This window comes from Ochotona princeps, chromosome 6 (genome assembly GCF_030435755.1).
Source record: "Ochotona princeps isolate mOchPri1 chromosome 6, mOchPri1.hap1, whole genome shotgun sequence".
Classification (NCBI taxonomy): Eukaryota; Metazoa; Chordata; class Mammalia; order Lagomorpha; family Ochotonidae; genus Ochotona; species Ochotona princeps.
The window spans coordinates 36,661,807-36,678,272 of record NC_080837.1 but is presented as its reverse complement, the minus strand read 5'-3'; the positions used below and the strand labels follow the sequence as shown (position 1 = coordinate 36,678,272).

General features: G+C 43.3%; 1 protein-coding gene across 27 annotated transcripts in view; it reads left to right on the top strand.

The window, feature by feature from the left end:
• The window catches only part of MGA (MAX dimerization protein MGA), a 115,114-nt gene that overhangs the window by 55,688 nt on the left and 42,960 nt on the right, over positions 1-16,466 (top strand). For 22 of the 27 annotated variants that reach the window (XR_009245615.1, XM_058666026.1, XM_058666032.1 and 19 more), the window contains exons 2-5: positions 3,083-4,217; positions 11,995-12,925; positions 14,631-14,709; positions 14,824-14,919. Coding sequence is in view for 26 of the 27 variants with exons in the window: in XM_058666032.1 (XP_058522015.1) it covers positions 3,083-4,217; positions 11,995-12,925; positions 14,631-14,709; positions 14,824-14,919 (2,241 nt within the window). In the remaining variant the exon portion in view is untranslated. The remainder of the gene's footprint in view (positions 1-3,082; positions 4,218-11,994; positions 12,926-14,630; positions 14,710-14,823; positions 14,920-16,466) is intronic. The other 5 variants (XM_058666023.1, XM_058666030.1, XM_058666029.1 and 2 more) reach the window with 1 other exon arrangement.

Here is a 16,466-nt window from a genome sequence, read left to right as displayed (position 1 = left end):
TAGAGCTGAGCCAATCCGAAACCAGGAACCAGGAGCCTCTTCCACATCTCCCACACGGGTGCAGGGTCCATGGTTTTGGGCTGTCCTGGACTGTTTTCCCAGGCTACAAGCAGGGAGCTAGATGGGAAGCGGGACCGCCAGGATTAGAACTGGCGACCATATAGATCCTGGCTTGTGCAAGGCGAGGACCTTAACCACTATGCTACCACGCTGGGCCCAGTATACTTTTTTTTTTTTTTAAAGTTTTATTTATTTACATTGGGAACGGGATGGACCGGGCAGGACTGAGCAAACCTTAGGCCACAAGCAAAATTAGAAATCAGGATGGAGCACAAGTCATGCCAAGCTAGGCACTTGCACCTACTGGTCTGCCTGAGCCAGGGACGCTAAGCCACAGTTTGTAAGGCAAGGGCTGGGACAGGTGAGGGTCTGTGCCAAGCTGAGTCAGAGCAACCATTGGCATGCGCATGATCTGTGGTTAGGAACAGGCCCAGTTGGGGAGCTAAGGGGACAACCCTAGCTGGGTTGAGGTTCCCACCAAGGAGCACAGGAGCTGGAATGGGGGCTGTGTTCTGGTCAGGATACAATTGTAGTCTCACTTAGCACAAGTGTGGACTGGGACTGGACGCACCAAGCTGGGCTAGACTCCAACACCATCTGGTGCTCTGGATGACCAGGGTAGATGTGGGACGTACTAGGCTAGGTCTCAGCCCCTACTGAGCCATGTGTGAGCTGTATGTGGGTATGGACGGGCCGTGGCTGGGCTGAAACATCCAACAGTAAGAACCAGATTGGGTTGAAGGCTAGTCAGGAAAAGCCACTGTTCCTGCTAGGATAGAAGGTGAACTGAGTAGTGCTGGCCCATGGACCCACTGGTATGCGCAAAATCTGGCATTGGGAGAGGTTCTGATGGAAGAGCCTGGGCAACTCCTCTGGCAGGACACAGTCCCTGCAGGTAAGCTCAAGAAGCATGAAAGGAAACAGCCCAAAACAGGCCATGGAAAGTTTCCCACTGGCATACATTTGGCATGGGTCAGGAGCAGACCAGGCTGAATCAGTTCACTTCATCCACTGGAGAATCCGAGCACCAGGTTCGGTCGCAACATAAAGCTAGTGCACATTATGGAATGCCAAGGTGAGGTTACCTGTACCAGATGTGACCGCAGCATCCAACCAGCACACGTTAGAACCAGGAAGGGAGGGGGCGGAGCTGGCAGGGCGAATATGGGGGTGCTCCCCTGCTGGACGGCTACTCCCACTGGAGAGTGTGAGCTGGAATGGGGACAGACCAGACCAGGCAGGGTTACAACACCTGTGGGCCTCATGTGGACTAGATCAGGTAAAAGCCAGGCTGGACTGACTGTTCCTACTGGTGCAAGCGTAAATCAGAGTGGGTGAGGGTTGGTTGGGCTTTGCCACAATATCAACTGGCAGATGCTGGCATTGGGGGCTAATTCTGTCAAGTTAAACCACAGAACCACCTGGAGAGTGCATGATCCAGGATTGGAAGTGGCGCAGTAGGGAAATAGTGGATACTTCCCTCTTGGGTTACCACCCTCACTGGAGGGCACAAAAACCAGGGCAGGGGCTGGGGTGGCTAGACAGAAAGGTACCCAACACTATGTGTGTGGGCTGGATAGTGGGGCTGGTTGGGTTGAACTCTGCTTCAGTGTCCATTGACATGTATGAGAGCTGAATGGGATGTGGGTCAGACTGGACTAGTCTTCTGGTTTGCCACACATACTGGCAAACCAGGATAGGGGGCGGGCCTGGTGGGGATTATTGTGGGTCACTCCAACTAGGCTGCAGCTCCCACTGGTTTGTGTGAGGGCCGAGTGTGTGTGCTGGGCAGAATCAGGCTGAACTGCAACACTCATTGGTTTGCGTGGAAGACGGCACTGGAAGCAGGGCTGACCCAGCAATTGCAACCAGCAGCTGATTGGAGCAGTGGACTGTGCCGGGCCCTGTACTTGCTAGTAGACTTGCTAGTAGATACAAGAATCTGGTCTGGGAACACCTCAGACAAACTTTCTTTGGGGATCACTGCAATCAAACTGCCAGACTCAGAACCCTAACCATGAAAAGACAGAGGACAGAACAGGTTGATCAACCACCTCAGCCATATGTTGGCTGTGAAAAATTGGGCAAGCGGAGACTGAGATGGACTATGTCGATCAGTGGATTCTTCAGCGACCTCATCGTGCTTAGAATGGCGAGATTGGCAGCAGTTCATGGCTGTTGAACTATCAAAACCACTTGAGCAGGCCGCTTGGAGCATGCCCTACATCAGGGACCTGGGGTGGGCAGAAGACTGGATGGGGCTTCTCCCTTAAAATACCCCTTTACCTCAGATACATGAAGGAAACAATGTGGAAATGGTGGTCTTGCCCACTTTCCCATAGCCCTTGAACCTTTTTATCCTGATTAACTATGTAAGGATTGTCAAAAATGTAATTAAAAAGGGAAAAAATGAATTAAAAAATAAATAATTAAAAGTTTTATTTATTTACATTGGAAAGTCAGATACACAGAGAGGAACATTTTCCATCCGTTGATTCACTCCCCAAGCAGCAGCAACAGTTGGAGCTGTGCTGATCTGAAGCCAGGAGCCCGGAGTGTCTTCAGGTCTCCCACATGGGTGCAGGGTCCCAAGGCTTTGGGCCGTCCTTGACTGCCTTCGCAGACCACAGGCATGGAGCTGGATGGGAAGTGGGGCCACTGGGATTAAAATCGATGCCTATATGGGATCCTGGCGTGTGCAAGGAAGGATTTTAGTTGCAAGGCTACCGTGCTGGGCTCAACTTTAATAGACTTTTGTCTGCTTTTCTGAAGTGAATCCTTTTTGTTTCTGTTGAGTGAGATATTTGGATTTGTAGTGATTTTTTGGAATGTTGTGGCATGAATAGTTTTAACTAATTAGATTTAAATTAACAGTTAAAAAAATACTCCAGAGTGAATAAAATGGTGAGTTAAGCAAATAAACAGTCTTAGAAGAATTAAGTGATAATTTAGGGTTGACACAATCTTATTTCTTTACAAAGTACTCATCTGATATAAATTTTGTTTGCTTGGTTTTTTTTAGGATGGCAAGGCCATTGTGACTGTGTTGACTGCAGTTATTTCACTACTGAGTTTCTCATTGGAGTCATGGAGGAGAAACAGCAGATCATACTGGCTAATCAAGATGGTGGGACAGTAGCAGGAACAGCACCTACCTTTTTTGTCATCCTGAAACAGCCAGGAAATGGCAAGACTGATCAAGGAATTCTGGTTACTAATCGGGATGCCTGTGCTTTGGCTAATAGGGTGTCACCACCAGGAAAATCTAAAGGGAAGATTTGCCTTCCGGCTGATTGTACTGTGGGAAGAATCACTGTTACACTTGATAACAATAGTATGTGGAATGAATTTCATCATCGAAGCACAGAGATGATTCTGACCAAGCAGGGAAGACGCATGTTTCCTTACTGTCGTTACTGGATTACAGGATTAGATTCAAATTTGAAGTATATTCTTGTCATGGATATATCTCCTGTGGATAATCATCGTTACAAATGGAATGGTCGTTGGTGGGAACCTAGTGGGAAGGCTGAACCCCATGTTTTGGGGAGGGTTTTTATTCACCCAGAATCTCCCTCTACAGGTCATTATTGGATGCATCAACCTGTATCTTTTTATAAACTGAAACTTACCAACAATACACTGGACCAAGAAGGGCATATTATCTTGCACTCTATGCATCGCTATTTGCCAAGACTTCACTTGGTGCCTGCAGAAAAGGCCACAGAGGTGATACAGTTAAATGGTCCTGGTGTCCACACGTTCACCTTCCCACAGACGGAATTCTTTGCAGTAACAGCTTATCAGAACATTCAGATTACCCAGTTGAAAATAGATTACAACCCATTTGCCAAAGGCTTTCGAGATGATGGACTGAATAGTAAACCCCAGAGAGATGGGAAACAGAAGACCAGTTCTGACCAGGAGGGGAATAGTGTTTCCAATTCTCCTGCTCCTCAAGTCTGTCCTACAGAAGGGGAGGGGCCAGAGATACAACCCAGTGACTTGGATCCTTTGTCAGGCAAGAGTTTGGAAAAGCCTTCTCCTAATATAAAACAAGACTTTTTTGGTTTCATGGAAACTGATTCAGCACTTGAAGTTTCTCAATTGAAGCAAGAAGCTTCTGAAAGGTGGGGTAATGGTTTTTCTATTCTGAGGTATGAAGGGAAGATTGAGATGGACTGAGTTTGGCTTTAACACATCTATTCTTTGGAGTGCTACACATACTTTAAATTTTAAAAATATTATTTAAAAACTTTTTAAAAAATTTAAATGAGAGAGACTTTCCATTTGCTGGTTCACACTGTAAATGCCTGCACCAGCTAGGTCTGGGCCAAGTCGAAGGTAGAAGCCTGGAACTCATTGTGAGTGTCAGGGACCCAAGTAGTTGAGCCATGATCTCTTGCCTGGAAGATACATCAGAAGTGGAACTGAGACTCAGAACCTGGTGCTCTGGAATAGGATGTGGATGTCTCAGGTAGCATCCTAAATACTGCACCAGATGCCTGCCCCCCAGATTAGAGGTAGAGTGGAGTGTGGGGATGGTGGGAAGAGTACACTCCCATTCATTGCTTCACAACCCACATTGCTATAGTAGGTGGGATTAAAGCCTCAAAGCTGCGAACAGTCCGGGTCTCCCATGTTACTTGAGTCATTGACTGCTGCCTCCAGGGTTTGTGTTGACAGTGAGGTAGGATTAGGAGTTGGTATTCACCAGATACTTCAAGGTGGGACCTGAATGTTTCAGCTGCTGGGCTGAATACCTGCCATATGAGGATGCTTTATTTATATTTAAAATATTTCTCGGTAACTTACATTGATCACTTGTGATTGATAGGGAAAGAGGAAAAAAAATCTCATAGTTGAAACAAAACTTACCCAAATGAGCCACAGATGGATTCAGAATAAACTTAACACTCTTTAAGGGCCTGGTGCAAATAGCTTAGTGGTTAAATCCTTGCCTTGCATGCATCAGCATCCCATATGGGCACTGATGCATGTCCCAGCTGCTCCACTTCCCTTCTACCTCCCTGCTTGTGGCCTGGGAAAGCAGTAGGGGATGACCCAAAGCCTCCAGACCATGCACACCTGCGTATGAGACCTGAAAGAAGCTCCTGGCTCCAGACTCCAGATCAGTTTAGCTCTGTCTGTTGCAACTATTTGGGGAGTGAACCAGCGGAAGGAAGATCTGTCTGAATCTCCTCTCTGTAGCTCTGCCTTTCCATTGAAAATAAATAAATCTTTTTTTAAAAGTTTGCTAATTGTGAAGTTACTACCCAGTTGGAAAACAAGCTGAAGATTATTACATTTTTAAGAAGATTTATTTTTATTTGAAAGAGTTACAGAGAATGGAGAGACTGAGATTTTGAATCTGTTAACTCCCTGAATGGCTGAAATGTCCAGAGCTGGGTCTTTCTGGATCTAGGAGCTTCTTCTGAGTCTCCCACGTGGATACATGGTCCCAAAGCTTTGGGCAACCCTCCGCTGCCTTCTGAGGTCACAAGCAGGGAGATAGATAGGCCAGAACAGGATCTGCTGCCTGTATTGGATGCTGGCACTGGCAGACAGAATTAACATGTTGAGCCAACTCCAGTTTTTGTTTTGTTTTTTTGCTTCTAAAGATTTGGTTTTTTTTATTTGAGAGGCAGATTTTTACAGAGTGATCAGGAGATAAAGAGGGATCTTCCATCCTCTGGTTTACTGCTTGAGTGACCACAATGGCCAGAGCTCAGTTGATCTGAAGCTGGGACCCAAGAGATTTCTTCAGGTCTCCCACCTGGGTACAGGGTCCCAAGGCCTTGGGTTGTCCTCTGCTGCTTTCCCAGGCCATAGCCAGGGAGCTGGATGGGTCGTGAAGTTGCCAAATATTAGAACCAGTGCCCAAATGGAAACCCGGCATGTGCAAGGTGAGAACTTTAGCCATTTGGCTATCATGCCGGGCCCAAAGGAGACTATTTTTAGAGCTTAGTTTTGTCTGTTTTTGTAGATCCAGATTTCTGGATCAAATTGATTCCTGGAGGTATAACTAGTGTTTTTTTCCAACAGAATTTTTTATTACCTTAGATTTACTCCTCTGTATTAGCTGTCAGTCCTTTGAATTGCAAACTTCTACATTCTGCTTCTCTACAAATTCAGTGTTATCTCCTATTGATGTACATTTAAATTGTTGATTTTTGATGATGGCTAGTAGAACTTTTCGTAAAAAAAAATTAAAATGTTTATTTGGAAAGTAGAATTACAGAAAGAGGGAGCAAGATGGAGAGATGTTCCATCCACTGGTTCATTCCCTAGTTGACTGTGATGGCTAGAATCTGGGTCTCCCACGTGGGTGTCAGAGTTGGTTCAAGTACGTGAACCATCATCATCTTCTTTCCCGGGCACTTTAGTAAGAAATGAGGATTGGAAGCAATGCAGTCAGGACTGAAGCCAAGGTGTGTTATGAGTGTTCCTACACAGAATTTTTGGTTTGCATATGCAGTACTTTCTTTTGGTTAGATATCTGGTGGAGTTACTCCATCATAGGGTAGACATACTTTTAATTCAAAATTATACCATTTTGTGCTTTCACAAACAGTATGATCATTTCTTTTGCTCCCACATTTTTGTCAACATGCATATTGACTTGTTTTTAACTGCGTTGGTATTGTCTTTTGAGACAGCTAATTCTGTTGTATGACGATTTTATTTCCTGAAATTGGAAGTTTGTTATCTTAGCCTTCATTTTGTATATTTAACCTCCATTTTAAATTTATTTTGTTTTTCTTTTGAAAAAGTTTTTTTTGTGTGTGTGTTATTGAAAAAGGGTTCTTATCATTGATTTCCTCCAAACCCTACAGGGGCCAAGGCTCGGCTGATCTGGGTTGAGCTAAGACTGATCAGCTGGGAACTTAATCCAGTTCTCCCACATGATTGGCAAGAATCAAATTGAGCCTCATTGCTGCCTCCTTGGGACTGTTAGAGAGTTGGAGTCAGGAGCTAGAACCAGATATTAAAGTATTCTGTCATGGTGTGGGAGACGTCTTAACTGCTAGGCAAGGATCCCTCTCCACCTTCTTTATCAATAGGTCAATTGATCGATCTGTTTATGTGGCCTGGCCTTCAGACATTTGGGGGAAAAGGTTTTTTAAACAGCTCTTGGGAGGGAGGGATGGTGTTTGGCATAGTGGGTTAAGCTGCTACCTATGACATTGGCATCACACATGAGCACTGGTTCCAGTCCTGGCCGTTTTATTTTTAATCGAGTTCCAGCTAATGCTCCTGGAAAAGTAGTGGGAAAATGGTTCAGTTGGAGTTTCAGGCTCGTGGCTTTAGCCAAGCCCAGCTATGGCCATTGCAGCTGTTTGATGAAATAATTAGCAAATAGAGGATGGATTCATCAGTGCATTACTCTGTCTAACTCACTCACTCTTTGCCTTAAAAATAAGTAAAATAAATATTACCTTTGTTTTCATTTACTCATCAAATGTGTCTGAACATCTTATAGTTGTAGGTACTTTTCTAGGCACTAAACAAAGTTAATTCCACATGAGATCAGCCTAAGCATTGTTAGATCATTCAGCTTTTTCATTTGTGGCTTTTTAAGATATAGTTCCATTTGATTGGCTGATTGATTGTATGCTGCCATTAGAGTTACTGGCTCATATATTTTTCTCCCAAGAAAGCAAGTGAGAATGACATTGAGGTAGTCACTGTGGTTTAATGGGGCGTTTGAATTTGCAAATATTAAAATTAGTTGTATATGAAAACAGTTTTAAGAAGATACTCCTTTTTAAAAATTATTTTTATTTATTTTTATTTTTTTTTTATTACAAAGTCAGATATACAGAGGAGGAGAGACAGAGAGGAAGGTCTTCCATCCGATGATTCACTCCCCAAGTGAGCCGCAACGGCTGGTGCTGTGCCGATCCGAAGCCGGGAACCAGGAACCTCCTCCAGGTCTCCCACACGGGTGCAGGGTCCCAAAGCTTTGGGCCATCCTCAACTGCTTTCCCAGGCCACAAGCAGGGAGCTGGATGGGATTAGAACGGAGCTGCCGGGATTAGAACCGGCGTCCATATGGGATCCCGGGGCTTTCAAGAAGAGGACTTTAGCTGCTAGGCCATACCACTGGGCCCGATACTCCTTTTTTTAAAAGAAGATTTATTTATTTGAAAGGCAGATGTTGCAGAGAGGTAGAGGTATTCTATCTGCTGGTTCACTCCCCAAATGTCTGCAGAGGTCAGAGTCAAGGCCAGTCCAAAATCAGGAGCCCATTTGGGGTCTCCCACACAGGTGCAGGGCCCCAGGGCTTTGGTCCATTTCTGCTGTTTCCCGGGCCTCAAGCAGGAGCTGGGTGGGCAGTGGAGCAGGTGGGACATGAACTGGGCCAGGCCAAAGCCAGGAACACTAGGGACTTCTTCCTGATTTCCCTTTTGGGTGCATGGGCTCAAGGACTTGGGCCATCCTTTGTGGCTTTCTTAGGTTATTAGCAAGGAATTGGATTAGAAGGGGAGAAGGGAGATTAGAGTCAGGTTGCCAGCACAACAGGTGGAGAATTGGTCTAATCTGCCTGCCACACCATCTCCTAGGCTAGTTGGTAAAATGATACTTTCATGAGGCCTGTGAATGTTACAAATACCCAAATGATGTTTGACGGTAAGAGTCCCCTGTCCCTGGCTTGGTTGATGTATATATTTAACATATGCTAACATCACATTGTCTTAATTATTGTAGCGTTATAGTATAAATGGCCATTGGGAAGTATTGAGCTCTCTCAAAACTTAATTGTCTCAAGATTTTGTTTTCATATTGGTAGGGATTGGGGGAGTCTCTTGTATTAATATGAATTTTAGAGTTAGTTTGTTTACTTTCAGTGAATACTCCCAGCTGGCTTGTTTTCAGGTATTGACTTTAAGCATTTCCTACTGTTACTAATATTAAGTCTTCTAGTTCATAAATATGGGATATTTTCCCATATATGTAAGTCATATTTAATTGTTTCAGTTTTATGGTTTTCATATATGTCTTATGTATCTGATTAAATTTATTACTAAAATATTTTCTCCTTTTGCCATTTTTAATTGTTTTCTGAATTTTTGACACTCACTACTGGTGTGTGTGTATTAATGTTGGATCTTGCAATCTTGACAAAAAATTTATAATTCTATTAGTTTTTTAGGGTGTTTCATAGTATTTTCCGTTTTAGTCCATTGTGTTTGTGGCTAGAGATCAGGTTACTTACTCTTTGTGATCTGTGTGCCATTGATTATCATCCTGATAGAAGGCTGTGTGCACACGTGGCGATAGCTGACATCTTTGTCTTATTTCTGATAAATCACAGGAGTATTATTTTTCTGTAGTCTAAATTCTCTCAGATCTCTGAAGATATCTAAAGAGTCCTTTTGTTAGCTGTACAAAGTGAGATATTGTATTTTGTTGCATCATTTTATGGCTGACCTCCATTGTCTTCTGACTTACATAGTCTGGTGAATCTAGTTCTGTTGCTTTTATTCCTACATTAAATTCGTAATATTTTTACTTTCTTTTTTTTTGGTTAAAGATTTATTTATTGGAGAGACAGATATCCAGAGAGAAGAATCTTCCATCCGCTGGTTGGCTGATTGATCTTCCATCCCCTAGTGGCTGCAATGACTGGAGCTGAGCAGATCTTAAGTCAGGAGCCAAGAACTTCTTCAGGGTTTCCCATGCATGTGCAGGGTCCCGAGGCCTTGGGCTGTCCTCTACTGCTTTCCCAGGCCACAAGCAGGGAGCTGGATGGGAAGTGGAGCAGCCGGGATACAAACCGCTACCTGTATGGGATCCTGGCAAATGCAAGGCGAGGATTTAGCCACTAGCCTGTTGCACTGGGCTCTCCTCTCCTGTTTTAAAGATTTTTCTCTTGAGCCTGCGGATTTGTGTGTGTAAAATTTGTGTGTGTGTGTCCTTTTAGATGTTTGTTGAGCTGCTTGGATCTGACGGTTAAGCCTTTTGAGTTTTGTATGATTTTGGGGATCAACACTGTTGTGTAATGGGTTAAGCTTCTCCCTGTGGTGTGGTGTCCCATGTGGGCACTGGTTCAAGCTCTGACTGCTCCACTTCTTTTTTTTTTTTTTTTAAAAGATTTATTCATGGGCCTGGTGGCGTGGCCTAGTGGCTAAGGTCCTCGCCTTGAATGCGCCAGGATCCCATATTGTCACTGGTTCTAATCCCGGCAGCTCCACCTCCTCTCTCTCTCTCCTCCTCTCTGTATATCTGACTTTGTAATAAAACTAAAATAAATCTTTAAAAAAAAACATTTATTCATTTTATTACAGCCAGATATACACAGAGGAGGAAAGACAGAGAGGAAGATCTTCCGTCCGATGATTCACTCCCCAAGTGAGCCACAACGGGCCGATGCGCGCCGATGCCGGGAACTGGAACCTCTTCCGGGTCTCCCACGCGGGTGCAGGGTCCCAATGCATTGGGTCGTCCTCGACTGCTTTCCCAGGCCTCAAGCAGGGAGCTGGATGGGAAGTGGAGCTGCCGGGATTAGAACCGGCGCCCATATGGGATCCCGGGGCTTTCAAGAAGAGGACTTTAGCCGCTAGGCCACGCCACTGGGCCCTGCTCCACTTCTGATCCAGCTCCCTGCTAATGTCTTGGGGAAGCAGGGAATGGTGGGAGTGCTTGACCCCTGCACTGTGGGAGACTTAAGGAGGTCCTGGTTCCTAAATTTGAACCAACCCAGCTCTAGCTCTTAGGGAACATTTGGAGAGAGAACCAGTGGATGGAAGATCTCTTTCTCTGTCTCTCCCTTCTTTGTCACTTGTGATTCCCACATTCTGTCTTGGAGTGCAGGTTGCAGTCTGTCATTGATGGGTGATCAGCTTCCTGCTGTTGTGCATACGGGAGAAGCTGCAGATGATGGCTCAAGGACTCTGGTCCTTGTCATCTACATGGGAGATTGGGATGCAGTTCCCAGCCCTGGCTTCATCCTAACCCTTCCTTACCTGTTGCAGACATTTGAAGAGTAAACCAGCAGATTTCATTATTTGTCATTTGCTAATGAGTATATGTTATAAGTGTGTAAAGTTTTCCTAAAAGCAACTGTCACTTTTTTTTGTAGTGCAAAGATTTTTGTGGGTGTGGTATTTTGGAGAAAAGAAAATTAGTCGTGCAGAAATTGTTTAGCTTTTTTTGTGTCTGAGAATTCTGATTCTAAATCTATTACCTCATATGGGGCTATGGTAGCCAACCTAATTCTTTAGACCTATCATGTTCTGAAGGGAGTGCCTCAGAACAGTTTTTATGTTTTTTTGTGACTAGGATAGTGTTATTTGATAAATAATACACAGTCCGTATGAGCCGTGTAACAACCTTACCCTTTTAATTTGGTGTTGGTGATTCTTTACATCGAAAATATGCATTTCAATTTTAAAGCTGAAAAATCATCTGGCACCAGCTTTGTGACTATATTAAAAATTATTCAGTTGTATACTTTAAAATGATTAATGTTATGTTTTATGTTATGTAAGTGTTTATTTCAAACACAAAGAAAAATTTGGCAGCTTGAAAGCCGTTTCTGATGCTTATTTTTCACTCCTTATTGTGATGGACATGTGTTTAATGCATTGGTAATTGTTAATCTTCACGTGGAATTTTAGAGTATTTTAGGTCAGTACTAGCTGACTTGCAAAACTGAGTTTGTTTGAAAAATACTGAAATAGTGCATTTTGATTAAATGGTAAGAGGAACCTTTACTCTGTATTTTGTGTACTTTTAAATTAAAATTAACAAAAGAAGAAACTGATACTAATGAATTGCTTTTGAGAACCTTGCTAGATTACGTAGAATGTTGAGAAATGATTTGTGAGGTTTGATGTGTTACTTGGTTTCAGAAAAAGTTTTTCCCATCTTTATGTCTCATTTATGAATAGTTTTGTACTTTTTATCTTTCCCTTCCCATCTCTTCAGTCTTATTGCCAACAGTTTTGATGATGGCTCCCATGTTGCCTCACCAGTAGATCCAAATGGAAACTTCAATGTTGTCATTAAAGAGGAGCCTCTGGATGATTATGACTATGAACTTGGGCAGTGCCCGGAAGGGGTCACTGTGAAACAGGAAGAGACAGATGAAGAAACAGATGTCTACTCGAACAGTGACGATGACCCAATACTAGAGAAACAGCTGAAGAGGCACAATAAAGTTGGTGACCTGGGAGCTGACCATCCGTCTTATAAATGGCTACCAAGTAGCCCATCAGGTGTTGCAAAAGCTAAAATGTTCAACTTAGAGGCAGGGAAGATGCCAGTAGTCTATCTGGAGCCCTGTGCTGTCACCAAAAACACAGTGAAGGTTTCTGAGCTGCCAGATAACATGCTTTCCATGTCTCGAAAGGATAAATCAGAATTAGATTATTTGCCTGCATACATTGAAAATTCTGGTGGTACTGGGTTCTGTTTAAGCAAGGAATCAGAAAATGATGTGAAACATTCACCAGATCTCAGAGTGGTGCAAAAATATCCATTACTTAAAGAGCCCAAGTGGGATTACCCTGTTGTATTTGACAACATCAACACAGAAGGAATATTGGAGAATTCAAAGGATTCAGCTCAGAACTTATTTTCAGTGAAAGAGGACTTGGGCAGGAAGAGAACAGCTATGCTTAAAATTACAACCAATCCAAAGGCTGTAAGTGCTCAGAATGTCTCTCCAAATATCCCTGGAAAAAGAGGAAGGCCACGGAAATTGAAACTCTCTAAGACAGGGAAAACACCCAAAAACACAGGAAGGTCTTTAGGTTCTACAAAGAATATCCCAGTAGGCTCTGGAAGTTCCTTTCCAGATGTAAAGCCTGATTTGGAAGATGTGGATGGTGTTCTGTTTGTTTCCTTTGAATCAAAGGTAAGATCTTAGTTCTTAGCAGTCTTTCTAAAAGTTGATGAGTCAATCTTGAATTGTATACTGATAATAACTAGCTTAGAATATTGTCTCCAAGAGTGTTTGATTTGGTTGATAGTGACCATTTGAGATAGTTGTTTGAACAACATAAATTATGTCTATTTAGACCTCAGTTCCTGTTTGTACCTTACTTGGCTATGTGACTTAAAGTTTTTTTTAAAGGATTTATTTTTATTTGAAAGGCAAATAAACAGAAGTAGAAACAGAAATAAGAGATCTGCTATCTACTGCTTCATTCCCCAAATGGCTCAACAGGTGGAGCTGAGCAGATGTGAAGCCAGGAGCCAAGAGTCTTCCAGGTCTCCCACGTGGGTGCAGGGTCCCAAGTACTTGGACCATTCTCTACTGCTTTCCCAGTCCACAAGCAGGAGTTGAATGGGAAGTGGAGCAGCTGAAATATGAACCAGCACCCATGTGGATGCTGGCACTGCAAGTTTGCAGATTAGCTTTTTGAGCGGCCGCATTGGCCCCAGAATCTTTTTATTTGGGGTAGTGAGGCAGCTCCTATTAGTTGATTCATTCCCCAAATGGCTAACGTGGCTGGGAGATGGAAATATTGTCCAGCTGTCTCTCGTGGATGCCAGGAACCCGATTACTAGTCATTACTACTGCTCCTCAAAGTCTGCAATATCAGGAAACAAGTCAGAGCCAAGGCTGGTATGGAACCCAGGCATTCCTGTATGTGGACATCCCAATTAGAAGCTTAATTGTGAAGTCACATGCCCATGCATTTAGCTGTTTGATGCCTTTTTTTTTTTTTTTAAGATTTTGTTTTTATTTAAAAGGCGGAGTTACAAAGATGTGACAGAAAAGATATTCCACCTGCTGGGTTCACGCTCCAAATGGCTGCAGTGGCCAGAGCTTACCTCATCTGAAGCCAGGAGCCAGGAGTTTCTTCTGGGTCTCCTACATGGGTGCAGGAGCTCATGGACTTGAGCCATTCTGTGCTGTTTTCCCAGGCCATAAGCATGGAGCTGGATGGGAGGTGGCATAGCTGGGCACAAACTAGCACCCATATGGAATGGCAGTGTCGTAGGTGAAAGCTTAGCCTACTATGCCATGGTGCCAGCCCCTAGCTGGTTTTGTTTTTTAACTTCTGAGTCTTACTGGAATTTTCATCATTACAGGCTTTAAAAAGAAATAAAAATATTTGAAAATTTACTAATTTTTGAGATACAGCAACCCTCGTTCCTGGTGGTTTGAATCAGTAGTAGCAGCAGCTCTTTTCTCTCACATAGTAATATAATTGCTTTGATTATTCTCTGTGGATTCTCAGCTAGTTTTTTTCTTTTAGACTATTATGTTTTTAAATTGGCTACACAGATACAGGATGTTCTTTATTGTAAGTGTTATTTTTTTCCTACCTGTTCTTTAAAATTTTTCTTGGTTGCTAGTAACTTATGTTTATGTAGGCTCTGAGAAATCTGCATGTATGATATTAGATTGATTTTTGCTCCTTTTTTATTTGTGATAACATTAATGTTAATATAGAACATTTAGAAAATAGAAAAAGTAAGACGCATTGTTCCTGTTGGTTGAATTTGCAGTCATCATTGTGAACATGGTGGTATTTTTCCTTCTGTTTTTTTTTTAAACCCGTTTTACATATAAAGTGATATGTGCTACACTCTTTTTTTAAAATATGTAGGAAGCACTAGACATTCACGCTGTTGATGGGACAGCAGAAGAACCCTGTAGTCTACAGGCATCAAGCACAAGTGACTCAGGTATTATGCCATTTAAAATGAGATGTATTTGAGGCTTGGCCTCTAGTAGTAAAATATTCAGTGTTTGATATTCTGTAGAATGTAATGTCTTAATCATTGTCTGTCTGTGACTAGGTTGCAGAGCACGGATTTCTCAGTTAGAAAAGGATTTAATAGAAGATTTGAAGTCCTTGAGGCACAAACAAGTTATACATCCTGGTCTTCAAGAGGGTAATTTTCTCTAAAAGAAACAAGCCAAGATTTTATTTCATTTTCTTCTCTCTCTCTCCTCTTCCTTAGCTTTTCCAGTTTTTCCTCCATCCCTCCCAACCTTGATTTATTTCCTACAATATGTCTCTGTGCATTTTTCTTTTTTTATAATTCTTTTAACTGAAAAATATGTTTAGATCTTTTCTTTTTAATATTTATTTATTTTTATTGAAAGGTGGATATACAGAAAGGAGGAGAGAAAGAGAGGAAGATTTTCCGTCCAATGATTCACTCCCCAAGTGACTGCAATGGCTGGAGCTGAGCCAATCCAAAGCCAGGAGCCAGGAGCTCCTCCGGGTCTCCCACGTGGGTGCAGGGTCCCAAGGCCTTGGGCCGTCCTCAGCTGCTTTCCCAGGCACAAGCAGGGAGCTGGATGGAAAGTGGGGCTGCTGGGATTAGAACTGGTGACCATATGGGATCCTGGGCGTGCAAGGCAAGAACTTTAACCACTACGCTATTGTGCCGGGCCCTAGATCTTTTTTATCTTGATATCTTATGTATGGAAGAAATATTCAGAACTTAGTGTTTTTTCTCTGTTGATTCTCATAGCCCAGAATCACTCTATTTTATTTTATTGTATTGTATTGTTGTTGACAGTCTTTACATAGTTAATTACGGTTAAAAAAAAAGAAAGGTTCAGGGGGTATAGGGAAGTGGGTAATACTATTATGTCCATATTGTTTCCATCATGTATCTGAGGTAAAGGGGGATATTGAGGGAGAAGCCCCACTCGGTTTCCCACCCACCCCAAGTCCCGGATGTGGGGCATGCTCTGAGATATTTGCTCAAGTGGTTTTAATAGTTCTCCCGTTATGAATCGCTACCAGTTTCGCTCGATGAGGTTGTCCACTGATTGATATGGTCCATCATAAAGTCTCCGTTTGCCCCATATTTCGCTGCCAACATATAGCTGAGTTGAATGATTGACCTGTTCTGTCTTCTGTCTTTTCTTGGTTAGGGTTCTGAGTCCGGCAGTTCAATTGGGGAGATCTCCAAAGAAACTTTGAGGTATTCCCAGACCAGATTCTTGTATGTTCTAGCAAGCACAGGGCCCGGCACAGTCCATCACCATGATCAGCTGGTGGTTTCAATTGCTGGGTTGGTTCTGTTTTCAGCCCCAACTTCCACAGGAACCAATGGGTGTTGCAGTTCAGTCTGGTTCTGCCCAGCACATACTCGGCCCTCACACAAACCAGTGGGAGCTGCAGCCTAGTCGGGGCGACCCACAATAACCCCCACCAGGCCCGCCCCCTACCCTGATTTGCCAGTATGTGTAGCAGTAGACCAGTCTGTCCCCCATCCCATTTGGCTCTTGTACTTGTCAATGGGTATTAAAGCTTAGTTCCATCTAACCAACTCAACCATCCAGCCCTCACGGATGTTGTTGAGTGCCTCTCTGTCTAGCCACCCCAGCCCCTGTCCTAGTTTTCATGCCCTCACGTGGGACTAGTGACCCAAGAAAGGGGAACCCACTTTTTCCCTCCCAGGTCTCTCTGAGTCATGGTTTA